A 21,895-nucleotide genomic window follows, 5' to 3' on the forward strand; every position below is an offset into this window, starting at 1 on the left:
TTATAGTATTTCCCTTGTATAAAAATGTTTCGAAATTTTGCTTTAATTCAACAATACTGTGTTGTAAAATGCTGATACAATTTTGGAAAAAGATTTACGTGGAGGCAAGTAGAGCAAAGAACACACACACATACACAATAACACACGCACAAATACACACAAACATACACAATAATACATGCACAAATACACACATACACAAGAACACACATACATGAATCAAGTATATATGATAAGTAACTAAGTAAATTACGTTTCACGTTCCTTACCTCCATTCTTTAATATCTTGATTAATAAAACATTATTTACATGTAATATAAAATAGAATACTAACCGTTATAACATTTTACATTAACATAACGGGCTCAGTCTTTGTGATGCGAATGGAATTTACAAATTTAAATTACGTCTGTAATCAATTGTATTATTATGCTTATAATATATAAATTTATTAGTATCATAATAGACTTTCAAGTTTAAATTGAAAGCAACAGTTTTATGATTTAATTTCGCAAGCCAGTATCAGTTTTCCAGGCATGGTTTCATTTCGTATTGTTGGAAAATTAAGAAAAAAAGGTTTATGATTCTAGTCCACATTTACATTTACGTAATAGGTTGTTTTCGTATAATGAATCTCCCTTTCGCCAAAAGTAATCCTTTTTCCAATTTGAGGAAATATGATCAACATATGTACCTTATAGCAAACACAGTATTAATATTTATGTTAATAATCCAACAGATATACAAAAAGGAATATTTGTATGATCCATTCAGCATATTGCATTTCGGTCTATTTCCTATAAACAAATGCCATTGCGCATTTAAGACCTTCCGCATATACAAAGATGAAAACAGAAATGATGCACAAATCGAGGCTTAGATAATGGTCAGTTTGCCAGGTCTGGATTTAGAGCAAGTGTAGATGAAATATTAATCACAATAGCTGCGGGTGCTTAGAAGTTGAATGTCCTAACACGGATTTCTATTGAAGAAGCATATGCCAAAATCCCACAGGTTTGTGTAAAAGTAAAAATGGAACAGTTTAGTTAACTAGAAGCTATTTCAAACACTGGTCTCCACTTTCTGGTCAATGTAAACAACCTACTACACCTGGACACAAGTCATAATTATTTTTCCTATATAGTCTCAAAAGTTTTTTCTTAGTACTGAACATTTCACTGTGTCTAATTATAATAAATCATATCTTAATCTAAAATACTTTTAAAGATGGATTTACACCGAAGTTCTTGGCATAGATTATTTGTCACTTGGTTTGAGAGGATGTTCAATAAACAAAGTACTGTACAGTGGCTCACAAATTTCACTTTCGGATTAACATCAACGCCTCAGTACTCACTGTGCACTGTCGCCGAAATGCGCACAGACAACCACGTCATAATGCTCACATTCTAACGAATTAATAATTACATTAAAATCAATACCATGAATGCCTAAATCGAACTCTTACATCACCACCAAAATGAGAGAGGAAAAATGTAAAATAGACTGGGACTACACTCGTGGGTACTGAGCCGGATGTAATAATTATGACCCAATTCCTATCAGGCCAAGTTATTTATGGCCCAATTCCTATCAGGCCAAGTTATTTATGGCCCAATTCCTATCAGGCCAAGTTATTTATGGCCCATTTCCTATCAGGCCAAGTTATTTATGGCCCATTTTAGTCTAACCTTTATATTCGCATAGCACACCAACTTCAACTTTACACACGAAGTCTTTTTAAATTTCATACCTTACAAGGTGAGTGAAACATGTGAGAAAGTGTGTAGTATTGGTGTTCTACAAGGTGCAAATTTTGTGCCTAGTGATCTTAAGAAGCCAAAAATACATTTGTTATATCTCCCTTAATTACACAAATTTTTTAATACAGTAAGCACTTAATTGTAATAGGAGATTATTTTTAACTGTAAATATGTTTGAAATAGAAGCATTGATAAAATAATGTTTTATAGAATTTTAAAGAAACATTTGAATTTAACAAATTATATTTTTGCAAATCTTTTATTTCCATAGATATTTTAAGCCTCAAAGTAGACTAATGGTATTTAAAACAAGTGGAAGCAATGGTATTTAAAAGAAGTGGAAGCTTGGGTCTTACAACGTATAACATTTTGTAAAATGATTGTGACGCATGATAGCTCACTTTAATTTTTTCAGTAAATTGCAATATGACTTTTCAAAAGAATTTGCGTGATACTTGATATATTCTATATTTTCTGTGTCAGGTACCCAGCCAATTGTTAGTATGATTAATAGCGCACTCAAAGTTTCTATTTTAATGGGTCAAGTACCATGGATTTTGTTTAGCAAAACTGCATTGCTTTTCAGTATAAATACCAACAAAACTGTCACAATATAATAGGAAAATACCACTCCAGTGAGGCTCTACTTTACTGAACAATGGTGCTCATCTCTCTCATAAAGACCTAAGCCATGTCTTTGAGGTGCTATATATCAGTGAGGTAATATGAACTAATCCTGGTCAGTTATGACGGGTGCATTGGACATGTCTTAATGAAATTTGACATCACCACCTGACTACTGGACAGCTTCCAAACTAATCCAGCTCGTCCACCTTGTTACAGATAACAAACTGGATGCTCACTTAATCTAAAAGATCAGGAACATGTAGGTAAATGAAATTAAAATGTTATAGGTATGGAGATTTAAAAATGACACGAGGGGTACAAGCACATGAATAAACAATGACACTTGACATAGTCACACTCATAAATGAAATTAAAATGTTATATATGGAGATTTAAAAATGTCACGAGGGGTACGAGCACATGAATAAACAATGACACTTGACATAGTCACACTCATAAATGGGTAGCAATGGGTATGCCTTAAAGTGACTATTTATACCAAATGTATATTAGGTTTCTAGAAGTGTTTGTTTGATTATGTTCACCCATGTACAGGCTAAATAACTAATAAGGCGCACTAGCTATCATACAGTTAATGTAGTATGGCGATGGTGAGGTTTGATTATTGGTGCAAAAATTGGTACATATCAGTATAGAGAGAAGTTAAGTGACAATGCAGTAAATCAAGAGATATTACTACAGGGAAGCTAATTCATGATGGAAATAATATTTTGGGATATTTTCAGTGAATTCAGCCAATTATGTACCTCACAGATCAACTATAGGGACTAAAAGATCCTATATCATAAATTACATGTGAAATTCCGATCCCAAAAACTTGTAGACAAGGATTGGCATGTGCATATGTGGAATACGTAACAATGTGCTTATTAAGATAAACTAGAGAAGCATAATTCAAGTGGTCTAATTAAACAGTTTTGTTGTATTTATAAGAGTGTCCATTATCAGTTATTAAGTTGAATGCTTCACTGGAATGTGATATCAGCTGATGCTACAATACTGCACTCTGTCAAAGCACTAACTTAAAATATGTTTCCATACATGACCATATTCATGATCGAAATACTGTTTGGGATATTTTAAGTGTATACGGCAAAATATATTCCTAACATATCAACTATCGGCACAATGAGATCCTATGTGAACTTCCGATTCCAAACAATCTCAGATATATGGATATTCGCTCATGTGTGATATGTAACCATGTTACATACAAAGTTAAATTCAAACAATCTGTTTGAACATGTATGATGTAATGTTTAGAGTGTCAGTTAACACTATCATTAGAAATTAATAATACATAAAGTAAAATGGTTCATAAGAATGGGATATCAGCTTATGCCGAAATTAAGTACTTTGACATTCAATGTCTTAACAAAAATGTACAATAAAAAAGAATGCATTGTTTTGGACTTAGTTTATTTTGCTGTTTTCTTACGTCCAAGGTAAATAGTCTTGGGGAAAGTATATTTTATCCCTTTTTACCTATATTTGTTTTAACATGTTTCATTCTCTGATATTTAAAATGACAAATGAGAACCTGAGTGGCCTGTACTATCAAGTTTTCATCTCATTCCTATCATAAAATACCATATAACTATGTTTATAAACAGTTACTGAAAACAATACAAGCAAACATGTGTTAGTCACATAATCACCCCATAACAAACACATACATTAACTAACTGGAACCAAAATAAATAGCGTTAATGACATAAATGCAATGATCGGCGGGAAATATATACTCACTTGTTTTGAATAAAGGCCCCATTCTGACTTTGAACGGTATTTTCTCTGATCGAATTTCAAACATATAGACCGTTGCAGCTTGTATATGGTGTAGGAATACATATATGCTGTTAATAATGAGTTTCACCTAACATATACTATTATGTGCATTTTCTGGGAGAAGAAAAAAATTAATTCTTTTTTAAAATGTATTGAACTTTTATTAAAACATTAATTTTTTAATTTATAATTGCAGTATTCTAACTTTTTAAATTCAGTATACACAATATAATGAAAATTTCATGTGTCATTAATGATAAACATTTTATACCACTTGAAACGTTTTGGAAGATACTACTGACAGATCTCATGAAACATTTTTTTCCTAAATAGTCTTTACATTTGTTTCTCAGTACAGAACTTTCCTTGTGTCCGGATAATAATAAATCAATACTAACAATGCCTAAATTTAACCATTATATCACCATCAAAATGAGAGAGGAAAAGATACACTGAAAATATTCGTGGGTACCTAACCGGAGGTAATAATTGTGACCCGAGTCCACCTAGCTTTGAAGGCTCTTGATTTTATCGATTGATACTAGGAACAACAACTCGTCCTACACTCATATTGTGTAATAGGTATATTACCTATGAGCAGGGCAATTCAAATAACAATTCCTGATCTATGGAATATTAATAATAAAGTAACTAAAAGATATAAAGTCATAAAGAATTTTAAAAAAAATAAAATAAAGGCATACCCAATTTTTGCAATCAGGTAAAATTGTATTTTGTTTTATTATTATTATTATTGAAGGTTTGGAATATCAGATTTTGAATAAAAAAAACATGTACTTAAATTCTAGGGAAGCAACCTAACTGATGCCGCTGATAAGGGTGATATTACTGTGTTGGTTGGAAATGGTACCTGCAACGTAACAGCATTAAATAGTGATGAAATACTATGTAGACCGCCGTCGGACAAGCCTGAAGGTGCTGCTTGTGACAACTCTACCGAAGACCAGCAGAAATCAACGTCCGCAATTGATATGAAAATTATCGTATGTATATTATCCATATTTGATAGACTCATGTAAAATAACCAGACAGTTGCGTGACTAGGGGATGCCGGGGGTGCGAACCGCACCGGGTGAGATCATCAGAGGGGGTGACACCAAAATGATAGTCTGTACAATTTTTGAATATTTGTGCACTAAGGAGGTCCATGGCATTGGGTGACACCAACCCTAGTGACGCTACTGAAACCAGGCCAGGGCACGCAAATATAGCGATACTCCTAATTGGTATTCTCATATAAAATAAACCTGGCCATGGCAGGCATTATATTGATGCTTCTATTAACGTCCTAGAAAAAGAAGAACAACAATAACAGTACTGGAAAATTTCAGAAATTCGACGTTTTGGCAATGTTTAAATAGTAAATCCTAAAGCGGAGAGTGAATAATGATACATGTGCACTTAATTACGTCTACAAGCAATTATAACAAAAAGGGACTCGCTAAGCTGGCTAGTGTTACATGGGGTATATGTTTAAGTGTAGGTACTCGATTTACAGCGGTTCGTTAAGAACAACGTTTAGCAGTTACAAAATAATGTTGCAGTGAATGGTTTTCATACGTGTCAATGAAAACTAAAGTCGAATTCAGATAAAAGGACAACGAAGTAGTTGACAATGTTAAAAAAATGTTAATGATCTGAAATGCAGTATGTCTTTATATATTTTTTCACTTAACACTTGCAAAACATAGAAGAATTTGTTGACATAATAGTATATTCATCCAAAATATTTATATACCATCACAGGTCAAAATTGGCGACATAAGTTTCTTTGCTGGATGTCTCCGTTACGGTTTTCAGTCAGACGAAGAATCAAAACTTAATATAATTATCGCCGCTGGATCTGCTGTCTTCCTAGTGGTGGTACTGTTGGTAATGTCGATGCTTATTGCATGTATCGTGATTAAACGAAAAACAACGAAGCAGAAAAAGGACTTCATGCTCCAGATGGATCGGATTGAAGGCGAAGTCAGAAATCAGTGCAGAGAAGGTAGTTTTCAGAAACACTTTGATAGGTTTAGAGATCAGTGTGCGTACAGAGCTCGTAGATATAATGCAGCTCCTCTGTGCACTGTATCGTTACCTGATAGTTTGATGTAGTAAATGTATATAGTGTTATGCTGTATGATTGATAATCCACAAGAATGATACAGTTTTCCTTCTAAGGAAACGAGGCTAGCCGAGTGGTAAGTGATAGGTCAAACATGCTTCGTGTATTCTACACATACATTTTATTTATAACATATGATGTTACAGTATAGAAAAGTCCAATGGAAAGCGTGTTCGCATTGTTGTAATGTTATTACCGGTTAGACGAATTCCATTTTCAGCATGCTCATATCTTTATAATTGGTTTTATTTATATAAGGGAGTAATGTAGCATTTTTCCAAGCACTGGCCTAAGGAGAATTACTCTTGAGACTGTATACTTATTAATATAATTATACGAGGATGTATATTAAAATCCCTATGGTTGACGAATCTAGGGACATTAATTACTACAAATATTACTACAAATATTGACAGCCTAGCGCTAAACATGCAATTTCATTAATTCGCTCCATATTCAGTTTCTGTTTGGTGTCGAACCTAGGACCTCTTTATGCGAGATTGGACAGCTATCACCAGCCTGCACGTTCCAGTGCCCATACTACCACGGCCACCTCCACATCACCAAAAATGATGTTTTGGTGTCCTTTCATATATGGCAGTAGAACGTGCAGACACTCTCGAAACTTAGATATATGCATTATTTGTCCCAAGAAAACTTGGCACTGGCTAGGTTAGGTTTTATTTAAATAAGGGAGTAATGTAGCATGACTCCTAGCACTGGCCTAAGGAGAATTACTCTTAATACTATATACTGATATATATTATACGTTGATGATATTAAAATCCTTATGGCTGACGAATCTAGGGACATTGATTACAACAAATATTACTACAAAATATTGACACCCTAACACTAAACAAGCAATTTCAATAATTCGTTCCATACTGGGTTTCTTCTTAGTATCGAACCTATGATCTCTTTATGCAAGATAAGACAACTATCGCCTGCCTGCACTTTCCAGTGCCCATACTACCACGGCCACCTCCACGTCACCAAAAAAACTGATGTTTTGGTATCCGTTTATATACGGCACTAAATCGTGCAGACACTCTCGAAACTTATTTATATACATTATTTTCCCAAGAAACCATGACACTGGCTAGGTTATGGTTTTATTTATATAAGTGAGTAATTCCATGGAAAGCATAGTCATACCATTATAAATGGTGTAATAGTTTCCTAGTATTCCTTGGAAAGCATACTCATACCTTTATAATTGGTGTTTCAGTTTCCAAGAATTCCTTGAACAGCATATTTATATCATTATAATTGGTGTTGCAGTTTCCAAGAACTCCATGGAAATCGTATTCGTATCATTATAATTGGTGTTATAGTTTCCAAGAATTCCATGGAAACCATATTCATACCTTTATAATTGGTGTTGCAGTTTCCAAGAATTCGTTGGAAAGCATATTTATATCATTATAATTGGTGTTGCAGTTTCCAAGAACTCCATGGAAATCGTATTCATATCATCATAATTGATGTTATAGTTTCCAAGAATTCCATGGAAAGCATATTCATACCTTTATAATTGGCGTTTCAGTTTCCAAGAATTCCTATAAAAATCGTGTTCATATCATTATAATTGATGTTACAGTTTCCAAGAATTCCTTGGAAATCATGTTCATATCATCATAATTGATGTTATAGTTTCCAATAATTCCATGGAAAGCGTATAAATGTAGCGTTTTGTATTAAAACGTAAATTGTATCAGATTTACGTCAGCTGTCTTTCTTGCAAATACACATATTGTACTTACATTGATGCATAACTCGGAACTTGTTTCAGACTTAATTTGAATAATTGGTATTTTAGTGTGCTTTCTTGACCCTTTGAGGTATAGCTAAAGTGATATACATTGATGCTACTGGCTTGTTTAATTCTGAGGAATATTCCAACGTTTGGGTTCTGAAGTTGTTAGATTTTCAGATCGAACTCAACAGATTAAGCATCTTCTGGAAATTGGAACTCAAGACAAAAGTATACTTGTTACACTCCTTTTGATTCTAAAGCGAAATGTTTAGGCCACTGTAAACTACGCATTGATTTGTATTTATGGATAAGACACAAGGATCTCAAACACTGTCTATTCCATCTTAGTGCCACAAAAATAATACTTTCTTTACATTAGTAACGTTTTAAGAAGTTTTGTATCATTTATCTTCTACACGAACAACGTGGATGGAAATTTTGGCTAAAGTTGGTTAAATTGTAGAATTTGTTAAAATTTAAATATTTCAATACATACCAAAATTGAACAAACGTAGCATTTACAAATGGTATAATAACGTGTTAGTAAAATTGTATCGTAACTAAACGAAACATATCAAAGATGCTTCATTATTTGATGAGTGTGGTAAATTAGTTTTTGTGTCTGGACTTGACATTTATACCCCAGAGCATGACATGACCCTCCACATAGACCCGTGCCGTGTAAGATACATTGAACACTGGAGGAAATGCAACCAAAAACTTAGGAGTTGTACAGTAGTTCTATTGATAAAAAAGAAAACAAATTTATTGAATAGGTGAAATTTGTGTAATCTCTTCTGCTATTACTACACTCAGTGGGTCAATGGGCTGTTATTGGATTCTATTTCAATCTCTAAGAAAACCATGAATGGTTATTCTTCGATTTTTCCATGATATCTGCTGCATTGGATAGATGTTAGTTGCATTCAATGGTGTTCAGCATTAAAGCCTAGACAAAGCATTAAATGTTGGTTTTGTTCAGGGTCTTCGCTTTTGCGTAGAATTACAAAGCATACAGTGTGACAGATTATTTGCCCTAAACGTTCCAGTCGTTATATTTAAATGTAACAATTTTAAAAATTGCAACATAGTTGATGCTGATTTTGTAGATGTTGTATCCAGTTTAGTACCTAATGTAAGCAAAATAGTCTTGTTGCATCTGGTCTTTTAACAAATGCGCTGGATGAAATATTTAAGGAATTTAATTCGCTTAGGAATAGTTTATACTGCTTGGCATGATCAGGTATCTTATTTGTTGGGAGGAGTTTGAGCTTTATATTTCAGACACAATTTGCAATACAAAAAAAAATAAATATATGACTGTATTTTCATTATAAGGGAAGATCCACGAGGAACACATGGCTTTGGTAGAAATGGAGATAAGTTTTGTATCCAGGTTTTTTTGTTCAACATTTGTGTCATTGTTAAATGTTAGGTCTGGTAGCTTGCATTCACAGTTAGGTCATTTGGAACTAATCAAATCCGAGGTCGTCGACTATGTTGGTGTCTATAGTTATTTGTGCGTATAGATAACTTGTGTATTTATAAAATTATTATTCATGTACTAATCTCACATAACAGGTTAAAATGTGGTTTTGTCTCACTATAGGCTGCATGTCAATTGGAACTGTGTGAAATAAGATAAACAGGTAATATTTTTATATATGTTAAATTTAGTTTCTTTGTAATGTTTGTTATAATATAAAGTTGTTATAATTTAAAGTTGTCAATGTCGTTTTATCATACTTATTGTTTTCAATCGTCATCATATATTTATATTTTGATTCGTCTTATTGAAAAAATAATAAATGATAATATTCTTCGTTGTATTGTAGCATTTGCTGAACTGCAAACTGCTATGACGGACTTGAAGAATGAGTTAGAAGGAGGCAATGTCCTGGTTAGAGATTATGACAACTTCACTTACAACCTTCTTTTTCCCGGACGCAAAGATCACCCAGTCTTGCAACAGACTATTTTAGAGGCAGGTGTTTCTTTTTAGACCAATTGTGCATGATGCGAGAAAATATGACATATCGCAAATAAAGACATATTAACAATCAGCATATCTCTTTCATTCAAAAGGTGCCATACTCATGAGGGAAAATTGCAATTTTCCAATAAGAACTGAATATTTTGGAAACCCTGATTTTCGCTTATTAAATAATTTTATACTTTCTTTTGCAATATTGTTTAGTTAAAGAATGTTTAATCTGTTCTTGTTTTTTTTGGTAATAACGAATGCCTTTTGTACGATCCAGTACATAATGCTCCGTAGGAAAGCTCAAAGGCTCGCAAAATCTCGAACAAACTTGACATATACCTTTTGAAATCTACTGGACAATATTTTTTTCAGCTGAAATCCAGCCATCGAGGATTAGAGATATTTAAAAATCTCCTACGAAATAAGCATTTTCTCCTGACCTTCATCAAAACTCTTGAAACCGAAGGAGCAGATATTAAAGTGAAGTAAGTAGTAATTTCTTGTTATGAAACTGACAACTATTGGCACAGGAATTATAATTGTTGCACAGCAGAACATTAAGTAGTACGTCCTGTCGATACACATATACTGTTTGTATAATACTGACAATGTAAAAAATTGTAAATGGTTCCAATTACCTTATTGAGTTTAACTTTTAGAAGCTATTCTTCCTCGGCATCAAAGCAAATTTTAATCATCTACGCTGATGTAGGGGTCTTAACTTTCAATAATCAGCGCAAAAGCAAATACAAAAACTTCATCAACTGCAAATATCAGAGCAAAAGGCAAAGGCAAGTTCATTTGCATGTATACGTTTACAGAGACCTTTTTCGAAGCAAAGTCAGTTAAGTTTTCATTTCAAACATTTGTGCCATCTTTACTTTTATTTTCAGGTCTGAGATAGCATCGTTGTTAGTGGTCGTTAATCAGGACAATATGCAATACATTACAGAGTAAGCATTACAAAAGTCTGTATTGGTAGATGACAAATTATTTCGTTATAAATAAATATTCGTGCCGGATGAAAGCTATTAATGATTATCTCTTTACCCTCCAGGATATCAAGGATGATCTCTTTACACTACTGGATGACAATATTTGTGACTATAGCGATCCACTCAAGCTTATCCTGTAATGAGATATCAAAAAAGATTAAATCTGTCAGTCTATGATATTGTCACTTAGCTAATTAGGAAAATTATAACTCTCAACTTCGTTGTATGTTTTAATAATATTTTGAAATTTTATTAGATTTTGTGCCATGCATATTTAATCTGCATTGTTTGCTAGTTATTTTATAATTTTTTTATTTCATTATATGCTATTGTAATGCAACATTGTATGTTAAACTTAATCTTGTCCAAAATCAAGTTTATTTTGTACTTGACCTGAATTATTGATATGTTTTATGCGGTACACAATTAATACATAGCTAAAATATTCTCTGTGTGTATGGATTTAATTTCAGGATCATTACTAACAGAAATGAATATGTTTTTTGGGGGTTTGGTTCTAGATTTTTGGAATTCCACTACAATTTATCCGGCGTATCTAACATTGTTCAGGTTATTTTTTCATAATTTTAGTAAAAGACATTTTAATAATAACTAACATTTTATTTTTTAAACGTTATGAACTTTCAAGAAGGGTATTTTCCATTATGCAGGGTTCTTTTTTTATAGAAAATGCTAATTGTGACCTGAGGTCAAGTAGAAGACTATATAATGTTGTTACTGGAAAGATTATTCATTCGTGAATAAGATCTAGCTAATCAATTTGTATTATTATTGTGTCCAGTAGCTCATTTGGGATTTAGTTTATTTCTTGAAATTGCTCAATTCAAGCAAATTTTCTCTGGAAATATAGATTACTCATGAAAAATAATATTCTCGCACAGTGACATTCACTGGGATTTTTAGTGAATTGAAACCTGGAGATATATATATGTGTTTCGACAAAAGATTGCTGGTACAACAATTGTATACACTGGCCGCCCCAGGCACACTAACAGCATTAGTGTTGGACTTAATTTGGGTTCTGCTAAAGTTTATTCAGAACTTTAAATTATTAGTACTATTGTCTGTAATTCTAAGATCATTTTGGGATTTATTTTACAATACCGTAAGTTCCCTTTTTCATTTTCACTTTGTTATTCTAGAAAAATAAGTTATTTTTTGAATTTTATAAAGCTTAGTTATATTTGCTCTTTTCTATTACTTTTTTTGAAAGCATAGACTCGTAACAATTGCTAAATTATAAACAACTATTCCAGAGTTAACTGTATTGTCTTTTATGACATTCTAATACACTAAAGATTTATTTCCCGAAAATGATATTATCTTCCACGTTTCGATCCCACTCCTTTACCTCCGTCTACTCCTTTGCATCCTGCTTCTTCATCTTCTTCTTTTGCCATTCTTCTTTTAAGTCATCTTCTTCCATTTTGTTTTTTCCTCCTGTTTATATACTTGTGATCCATGTTCAAGTTAATACTAAGAATTTTTCTGCTCCAGTGTAATGAAAACATTGCTGGAAGAGCTCATCGACCACGCTGTGGCTTCGCGAAATGAAAAGATTTTATTGAGAAGGTATTGGATTAAATTTTAAAATCTTTGAAGTAACATGAATTGGTAAGGAACAGCTATAGAAATGTCTAGCTTATGCTACATTTAATCAATGTATCAGGAAATTTACAATCCAATTATAGTTGAATTTATTCAATGAAATTATGTTGAGAAATATAGTTACTGCTGGATACTTGATAACTTCTGTACCTTGAGTCAGTTTTTGACATAAGAGCGCCACATGGAGCCAAATAGTGAGATTTGAAGAAAAAGTCATTATATACATGTATCTATCCACAAATTGAAAAATCGCCTTAATGAGTAATTGAACGATTAATACTACTGGAGTCAATGCAGTTTGCATAACAATCAATGTCAAGTACATAAGCAGCCATTTGCTCTCAATATGTTAGGCACAGCTGTAATAATCTGTCAACTATAATAATCTGTCAACTGTAATGATCTGTCCACATTCATCTGTAAGAAAATGTTTACAAGCAAGAATATTTTACTCTGTTAGGTCTGAATGTGTTGTAGAAAAACTACTGACACACTGGCTGTCCTTGTGTCTCTACGACTACTTGAAGGTGAGTTAATTTGCATAATAGAAGCATAACACGTAATTGTGTATATCCCTTATGAAGAGACGAACAAAGTTTATATTTTGATTCTCCAGACTGATGGTGATATTGTCAAACTGTACTGTGTGACAACATTATCCAATGGTTCTCCTTTTCTTCGTTGTTTTTGCTTCTGTTACATAAACAATACATCTTAATGTTTCTTGTAATCAATGATTTCTTTGCTGATATTCATTTTTATAAACCTCATCAAAGTTTATAATTAATGTAAAATGTTATGTAAATATTGGTCTTTGTGGTGGGTACTTTTAAACATGTGTGCACTAGTGTTTCACGAGTGAGATGTTATCATTGATATGCATATGTTGCTCAGCAAAATACTGGTGTTATGTATATTTGATATATGTTGTGTGTTGGATTTTCTCTTTAATTATATGCTGTGTATGTCTGTATTTTGTAACTGACCTTAATAGAAAATATCCAATATTTTTCTGTGATTATAGATTAAATATTAAGATCATTATTATTGGAGTTAAACATGTTTATTTGAATCTTACTGTAGGACATTAGTTTTTCACTTTCCTGTTCTTCTTGAAATTTTGAATGTTTTAGAAATGAAATTGACCTACATTCAGGCTAATTATTGTGTCTTAGCTTTTTATATAATTGTTGTTTACTTTGAAGGTACTCGTTCCTTTGTTAACATCCGAAGTGGAATCAGACTTATTGCTGCGTTCAGTTTTTAATTTGGATTTATTTTAGACCATAGAATCGTAACACTAACTATATGGTGCAGAGTCAGCACCTTTGTACCTAAAGAAATAATATATGCACAAATCCCCCAAATTAATATTTTGATACTATATCCTAAGTTTTTAAGGTTTTCACTGATTTTGCTGTAAGTTGGCATCCCTTTTAGCACTCAATGAATCTGGCTGGTTTTTCATTTCTTTCAGCACTCGACGGGTTCCGCGCTATTCTACTTGTACAAAGCAATCAGATTTCAAGTAGAAAAAGGACCGGTGGACTACATCACTGGGTGTGCTAAATACACCCTTTCTGAAGAGAAAATATTCACGGGGCGAGATCAAGATATTCAACCGAGATCATTGGTGGGTATGACGTTTGTCAGGTTTTCAAAGCACCTTTACCACATTTTTGGCTGTATGATGCAAAAGAAATCGGACCATAGGGATTTTCCCACTGGCATACTAATACACGGCTAGGTTTAGCCAGTGTAAAAATGTAAGAGCAAGAAATAATAAAACTTCGATTTTTGGCGAGGCGTGACTAACGTACTTTGGCTCCAATTGCCTAATATTTAGCCTTGAGATGATATCACATGCATCGGTGACAAATGAAGGTTTGATATAATTCTTAGGTCATCGTTGCTTTGTCCGCATAGGCGACCCATAGCCATGAGTAGGATAGAGGGAAAACCCTTGAATATGCAGATCTAAATTTTGACATAAACATCACTCAAATAAAAGATTTCAAAATGTTATAATCATTGACTCAACTTGCACAGGACCCTCTATCCCCCCGAAAAAGTATTTAAACTCAAATTAGAACAAAAATCGATGCAACATGCAGAAATAAACTGGATCCTGATATAGGTTAAGCTTTGTCCTGTAGCATTTATTTAAGTCTTGATGGCTTTGCTTCACTATGTTCTTAGTTTTAAACCATATAATCGTAATACTAGCTACGAAAATATATTGAAAGATATCAACTAGATAACAAGACTGGAAGTTGAAAGTAAATTTTTACTTTATTGTTTTACAGTATTAGTACATAAGAAAAAAAATAATATAGAAAGTAATCGCCTTAATCGAAGAACATAGATCAACAGGGTGCAATATAACTGTAGTCGTTATCATTTAGTTCTATGTCTAGCTGCAGTTAATGAGAAATATGTTCTTTCGAAGGAATCGTACGCCAAAAAAAACGCTTTTATTTTGAGGTTCATCAGTGACATATGTGCAATATCAGAACATTATATTACCTTTTTATCACTATGTTGATGAATTGAAAATAGTGTACATGCTTTTTCTCCGCCTGTATGCTAAATTAAAAGAATACTCCATGAAAGTGTACCTGCTGATTCTCTGCCTGTATGCCGGAAAATTAAGACACTCCCAAAGTGAACAATGACTTCAAAGTTTTATCCGTTTGCTCATCAACAATTGTTCCACGTACTGAGGAAAAACATTGTTTAGTGAATTGTTAATACTTAAAAACGTACTTTTTTAAAAATACAGACCACAGGCATCTGGAGGATAGAAACGTCAGATTCATCATTGCAGGATCGATACCTGCCCAGGTTGGCTGCCTTGGTGTATCCTTGTACCCATTTCCTCCGCATAATAAAGCCAATAATATGCTGCCCTAAGTGTTATAACACCAAATTGAGAAATCAAAGTCATCTCAAGTGCTTCTAATTACTATGTCTACTGTGCGAGCTAAGGTAAATTATTGCCTCCTTCATTGACAGCAAAATATGGTGTTAATATTTTCATGGTAATTCTAGTTAAGGTATTGTTATGAACAAATCCAATAGCACAATTATTCTATATAATTTCTTGTTTATCGTTGATCATTTCCAGAATATGACAGTAAAACACCGGATGCGAACTGACGACGAGGAAAAGACAATAACATGCACCGTCCTGGACTGTGACACGATTTCACAGGCAAAGATGAAGATATTAGATACGTTCTACAAGAACATTCCATACTCACAGCGGCCATCTGTGCATACAACCGTTCTTGGTATGCACAGTCACTTCATTTAATATTTTCTACAACATTTTGTCTGGATAAGGTTTGCAGATGTATCTAAAAATGTTAAAATAAAATGTTGATTTTTACTTGCCTTACTTGAAAACAAACACCAATAATCGTAGAATAGTTAATTCATAGATTTCTTCAATTTACATTATGTTGCGCTGTAGATAATTTAAATAATCTGTTTAATGACAAATCAACACAACTGTGCAATACTGAATGACAAATAAACAAATGCGTTACATTTAATGACAAATCATCATGATGGTGTAACCACGATGCCAAAATGATATATTTGTAAGAGACTAATTTTCCCATTTTTGTTTATTTGTTATGTAAATGTCAAATGACAATCGAACATTCATCGCACTGGTCACGGTATAGAATCTTGCTGTTCATGTATCGTTTAGAATCATTTAGCTCGTTTCCCTTATTTCAGAGCAAATTGATGGAGAAGATTGTCTCTCTCTACAAGACGAGGACGATACCAATTTGAAGGATGGATTGTGGAAATGTTTAAACACCCTACGGCATTACGGGATTCCTAATGGAGCAGTAATGAGATTGTCATTCAGCAGTCAAATTCGTTCTTCTGATATTGCGTTGGAAGATGGTAATGCTTAGTATATTTCTAACCAGAAAAATTGCTTGCTAAATGTTTTTCATTTGTTTATAACAAACTATATTTGGCAGGTTACATTAGCTTGGCAATAATACGTTCTACTATAAAGAACATAACAGCATAATATCTACACCGGTAGAAGTAGAGGTGTGTGGTGCAAGAAACTGAAAGATAACACCCCGTAACAAATTAGGTTTTTTTCTTCCTCACCATGTTCTTATTTTGCTATCCATGCCATCTTCTATTAGCGTGCTGATTAAGTCGATGCAGACGGTTTTATTTTTCAGACTACATGATGTTTCAATTAACATTCCGATGAAGTAGGTGCAGACGCCTTTGTTACTCAGATCATAACACTTTAAGCTTTCAGATGAAGAATTGAAGTAAAAATAGCTTTTCATGTAAAGTTTTAGCTGACACTATTATCTTCTTTTGTGTCACAAACCATTTTTAAAAAAATAGAGATAGATAGAGTTGTAATATATTTTGGATTGGCCTCGCATTGACAATTGTATGCATGCCCAATATCGATGACACCATTAAAGTCTCAGCAGCGTATCTTGTTTCAAGGTTTTGGATTACATTTCTGGGGTTTCATTGTCCACAATGTTTAAGAATAATGGTTGTAAGGAACTAATCGTTTGTGAAACCAGAAGCATTGCTTGCCTGAAGTATGTCATGGAAAATTATAATAAAATGACATTATTTGCATTCTTGTTCGTGTAGTGGAACCGGAGCTAATTTTCACTTCAACCATCAAAAGACAGAAGACGATAATGAGAACGATCAGTGGTTCCCATTTTTGGCATTTGGTATGTATGTCTTCCAATAAAAAATAAAAATGAAGGAAAAAACCCACTTTATTTAACAATGTATCTCACTTTTATGTCTCAAGACAAGCATATTTTGATAGCTATTTATTCTGAAAATAATGATAGTAAATTTGTGCAAAATTGTGGGTCTGAAGCTTAATGCTGGAAAAAAATAAACACGTAAAGAAGGAAAAATGTAATTCATTCATAGCGTGAAAATGTCCAAATAAAGGGAGGTGGTCAAATTCATAAACTTAAATCAGGAAAGAAATTATTTACGAAACATTTCCTTAGAAAGTATTCTATCATAGGAGTGACTTATATGTGCTTGTAGAATAAATATTAATGTCATCTGTTCTAATAGATCATTGGATGCATCTTTAAAAATAGATGACTTATCTTAAGAGATTGTGGAAAAACTGGTACCTGGTTTATATTTTACTGATTGCTAAAGGTGTCCAATAAAACAAAGCCCATACTGCAAAACAATATCACCATAGTGTAGATAAAATATATCAGCTTCATTGTGCCAAATTTTCTGAAATGATAAATATCTCGGTTCTCTTTCTTTTAATGTATTACACTAAAGTATTTTAGGATGCGCTAAACACATTACAGTCGCATTAATCATTTCATATTAAAGTGTGCCTACCTTAAGGTTTTGTTATTTTCCACACTGTTATCAAAATTTGCTTTGTTTCTATTTCCTTATATGATGCACTTTTGCTTAACTCGGTTGAACTCATCCTGCATACAGACCATGGACAGACTGAGGTCAAATTAATTTAGATTAGCTATCAGTGGGCTATTTTCACACGGAACGAGATACGACTTGCCTTCATTCTTAGTCTCTTCAGGGAAGCTGGACAGACCATTAAGTCTACGAATTCGAGAACCCAGTTAGAGAAGGAGGCTAAAATGGACACACAAGGTCGAAAAGGATAAATCGAGGACAGTAACTCGTCAGGGAGGCTGGACCTTGCTGCTGTAGATGATCGGGGAACGAAGGGTGGTAGATCGTCGTTGATTGTCTTTGCATCAAGTTTATATCTCAGTAGCTCTATTGGAGCCCAACCAAGTTTATTCTTCGCGCAGTAGTCCATGAGATTTTTTCCCTTGATTTGATTCGTTAAAATGATAACAAAACAAGCCACGATGACGGGATGGATATTGGCAGCAAATTCGAATGATTCGACCTGGACAAATCCAGTTAAATCGAAATCCATTGGCTGGCAGTGGATCATTTATCATAAATCGAGTCATCTCATGTGTTGGATGCCCAGATCTCTCAAAATGCATACTGAATTCACTCATTCCAAGAAAGCTTCCAGGCTAACACGCAACCATATCAATCGAGATGATGTCAGATGAGATGTAAAACAATTATTCTGCAATTGTTTTTCTAGATGTGTTGGCTGTGTATTTTAGTGCAAACTTGGTCATCTGATTCTGAAGAGATTCAGTACGATAAAGTTCACCAGACAGTGGCACAAATTAATCAAATCCATTATTGTTGTTGCAATTGGACTGAATATTATTATACTCGACATCTATGCGTGAGCGTTATGGTCAATTATTACTGTCGGAGAACCCTTCGATTAATAAATGCTGTAAACAATCGCTCATTAATTATTGTTCTTACCTCACTTGGGAATTTAAATTTATTTTCAATATCGTTTCTAAATTTTCTCTGATGTTATCCACCCACTTTTTTATGCGTCGTAGAACTGTAAGACTATTTCTTCGTAATGCGTTCATGAAGCGTTCTGTGATTCTCTGGGCTACGCAGTTGAGTATAATTTTGGTCTTCCTCATTGATTGAAGAGCATCAACATTAGGTTCCTTTAACGGATAAATTGCGTAGACGACTGCAGTCACGGGATATGCACGCTCGAAATACGGTCTGTCGATAACAGCATCCATGGTCGCGAATTTCTATCTAACACAACAATGCTCTGGCAGTGCTGTGATTCCCAAACAAGGATCACCTTTATCACGGATAATCTAAGTTATGTCAACGTCAACGTCGTCACTGACTGCAATAACACATTTTATTCTGAAAAAGTATTTTTGTCTGACCACTAGATAATTGATGATTGTCCGTCGTTCATCGTAGCACCGGTGAAAATATCATCTTCCCTTATTCTGAATGTTGACCAAACATGCTCTGCATTATCACCCGTGAACTCGTTCTTGGCCTTGTGGATATGATTGAGTAATTCCAAATTTTGTGCTCGCAGACCGTCTTGGTTCATCTGTCGAGATCGAACATGGATTTCGAAGTCTTGATCGCAGATCATCTTGCAAACACCTCTATTATATAATTAAGGCAAACATATCTTTGAATTAGACGTCAACCTAGGTTTGTCTACAATGACATAATGAGCAAAGAATAGTTGCAAATGGTTAATGATTGGATCAACTAACCCATGTAGCAAACGATGTTATTATAATTTTGCGGTTATCAATAGCAGAGTGTTATACACGGTAGATTAGGGCCAATTCCATGTTTGAAATATGAAATTGGTGTAAAAGGCCGAACAAAACTATGCATAGCGTGTGGTGAAAGAAAATACAGAGCTAGGAAACGGTATTAAGATTTTAAAAAATGTTGGCCCGGCTACTAGTGGTCAGACTGCTATCAGTAGTCCGGCTACTAGCAGCAGTCCATGTCCAATAAAGGAGGCAATAGATTTTCTAAGTAATTGGATCACTCGTGTTCTATTACAAAGCAAACCGAGCAAACCACATAATAATTTTTCCTAGTGATATAGAATTACAATTTAGACAGATAAAATATACTATAAAAATGGAGCAAGGAAACAACGTCGATGAATTCAGACGGCATCCCATCATGAAGAATTACGAGACCTCTCGTGCTGGTGTGATTAGGAACCGTCGATTAAGAAGACCCGTTGGACCTGTTGGTAATGCTGATTATCTCATATTCATTGGTTGTGAAAAAATAAATTACTCGCACATGTTTATTTATGAGTGCTTTAACAGCTTGATCAATGACAGTCTTGTTGTTGACCACATCACCTGCGATAGACTTGATACATTCAGGAAATCCTCAGGCTATTACTCAGAGCAAGAATGGTAAGAAAGGTGAAACACGATGGAGGAGGCTAGCGATACACAGGCAGAAATAGAGTTTCCACCAGTCCCCAATTTTAATATTCAGTAGAACGGTAAAATGTAATTATCTCACATCATACATCGAAAGGTGTATCTGACTGGTTGCATTCAATGAAGATAACTCCGCTAAGGCTAAACAGTACGGTAGCAATTATCATCAAGACACGCCCCCTATTCCAGGAAATCGATGAGGAAGAAGTCGGGATTACTTGCAATCAAACGTGTTCTGATTTTGTCTGAATATGTTACACCGTTACACAAAATCAGGATACGAGTTCCTTCATGACTTGTGCTTGCATATCTTTTTTGTAAGTCTGATACTGCTGCCTAAACCCCGGGTAGAATCTGGTGTTTGAACATGAGGGGACTTAGGCTTTTTTTCTCATCAATATATCTAACGGGCTATTTCATGTCTAGCCTATAGACCCTAAGCGGCCCAACTGTCGCTAGCGATTTACGATTCGACGTTTCGTAACAAATTACTAACTACAAATAACATATATGATTGGTTTTAGTATAGTAATAAGTCACGTTATAGACATGATTAAGCCCAGGTTTTTGGTATCAAAAGAAGCCGCCATTATAATTGATTCGGCGAAACTGATAAGTAATAACAATGCCCATATAAGGTGCCAGAGGATTGCGTCATTTTTTCAGCAGTGTGAAATCGTATATACAACTTACGAGAACATAAAATTAAGACTAGGAATGTGGCACAGTGGTAGTGTTTCTAACTGCCTAATCAGTTTATCAGTACACGTTCGAATCACAGTAATGACGAAAGTTTTTTCTCTATTGTTTAGGGGACGGCTGGGCTTTAGTTATGTGTTGTGAGGTATAATTTGAAATCTAACATTGGTGAGATACTGATCGGTTTCAGTTATCTGACTATATGCATATATAATTCCCGGGGAAAGTCAGGTTGCTTAGATCACCATCTGAACCTGCTAGAATTTCATTTGACTATCTGGGGTTTACAAGCGGGTAGTGTCTATGCATACATTAATGCTGAAGGCTGCTGGACGTAAATAAAATACGAGCAATAACAGCTTACGGTAGCAGTATGCCTAACCCCCATGAAATACTGCCAAGCGGCATCACCCGAGGCTGGGCATCTCCTTTTGTGCTAATACATCAATCATTTCTATTAAAAAATATTTTTATTATATAATGAATTACGAAAATAATGCTATTATTTCTGCGATTGAAAACTTACATGATACAGGTATACAACTTACTAACCAACTCAATGCTTAAAAAATCACATGTGATTTTGAAACATTACAGGAATAAAAATCAGAAGGAAGATACGCAATAC

General features: G+C 33.9%; 1 protein-coding gene across 2 annotated transcripts in view; it reads left to right on the forward strand.

Moving 5' to 3' along the window:
- Nucleotides 1–21,895, forward strand: part of LOC149778390 (plexin-B-like) — a 115,813-nt gene that overhangs the window by 83,781 nt on the left and 10,137 nt on the right. For both annotated transcript variants that reach the window (XR_016415497.1, XM_089939216.1), the window contains exons 20-30: nt 5,009–5,203; nt 5,967–6,210; nt 9,925–10,073; nt 10,446–10,558; nt 10,967–11,026; nt 12,587–12,661; nt 13,158–13,224; nt 14,175–14,330; nt 15,825–15,990; nt 16,445–16,618; nt 17,354–17,439. Coding sequence is in view for 1 of the 2 variants with exons in the window: in XM_089939216.1 (XP_089795342.1) it covers nt 5,009–5,203; nt 5,967–6,210; nt 9,925–10,073; nt 10,446–10,558; nt 10,967–11,026; nt 12,587–12,661; nt 13,158–13,224; nt 14,175–14,330; nt 15,825–15,990; nt 16,445–16,618; nt 17,354–17,439 (1,485 nt within the window). In the remaining variant the exon portion in view is untranslated. The remainder of the gene's footprint in view (nt 1–5,008; nt 5,204–5,966; nt 6,211–9,924; nt 10,074–10,445; nt 10,559–10,966; nt 11,027–12,586; nt 12,662–13,157; nt 13,225–14,174; nt 14,331–15,824; nt 15,991–16,444; nt 16,619–17,353; nt 17,440–21,895) is intronic.

Source organism: Sinohyriopsis cumingii, chromosome 17 (genome assembly GCF_028554795.1).
Source record: "Sinohyriopsis cumingii isolate HCF-2022 chromosome 17, ASM2855479v2, whole genome shotgun sequence".
In the NCBI taxonomy this organism is placed as follows: domain Eukaryota; kingdom Metazoa; phylum Mollusca; class Bivalvia; order Unionida; family Unionidae; genus Sinohyriopsis; species Sinohyriopsis cumingii.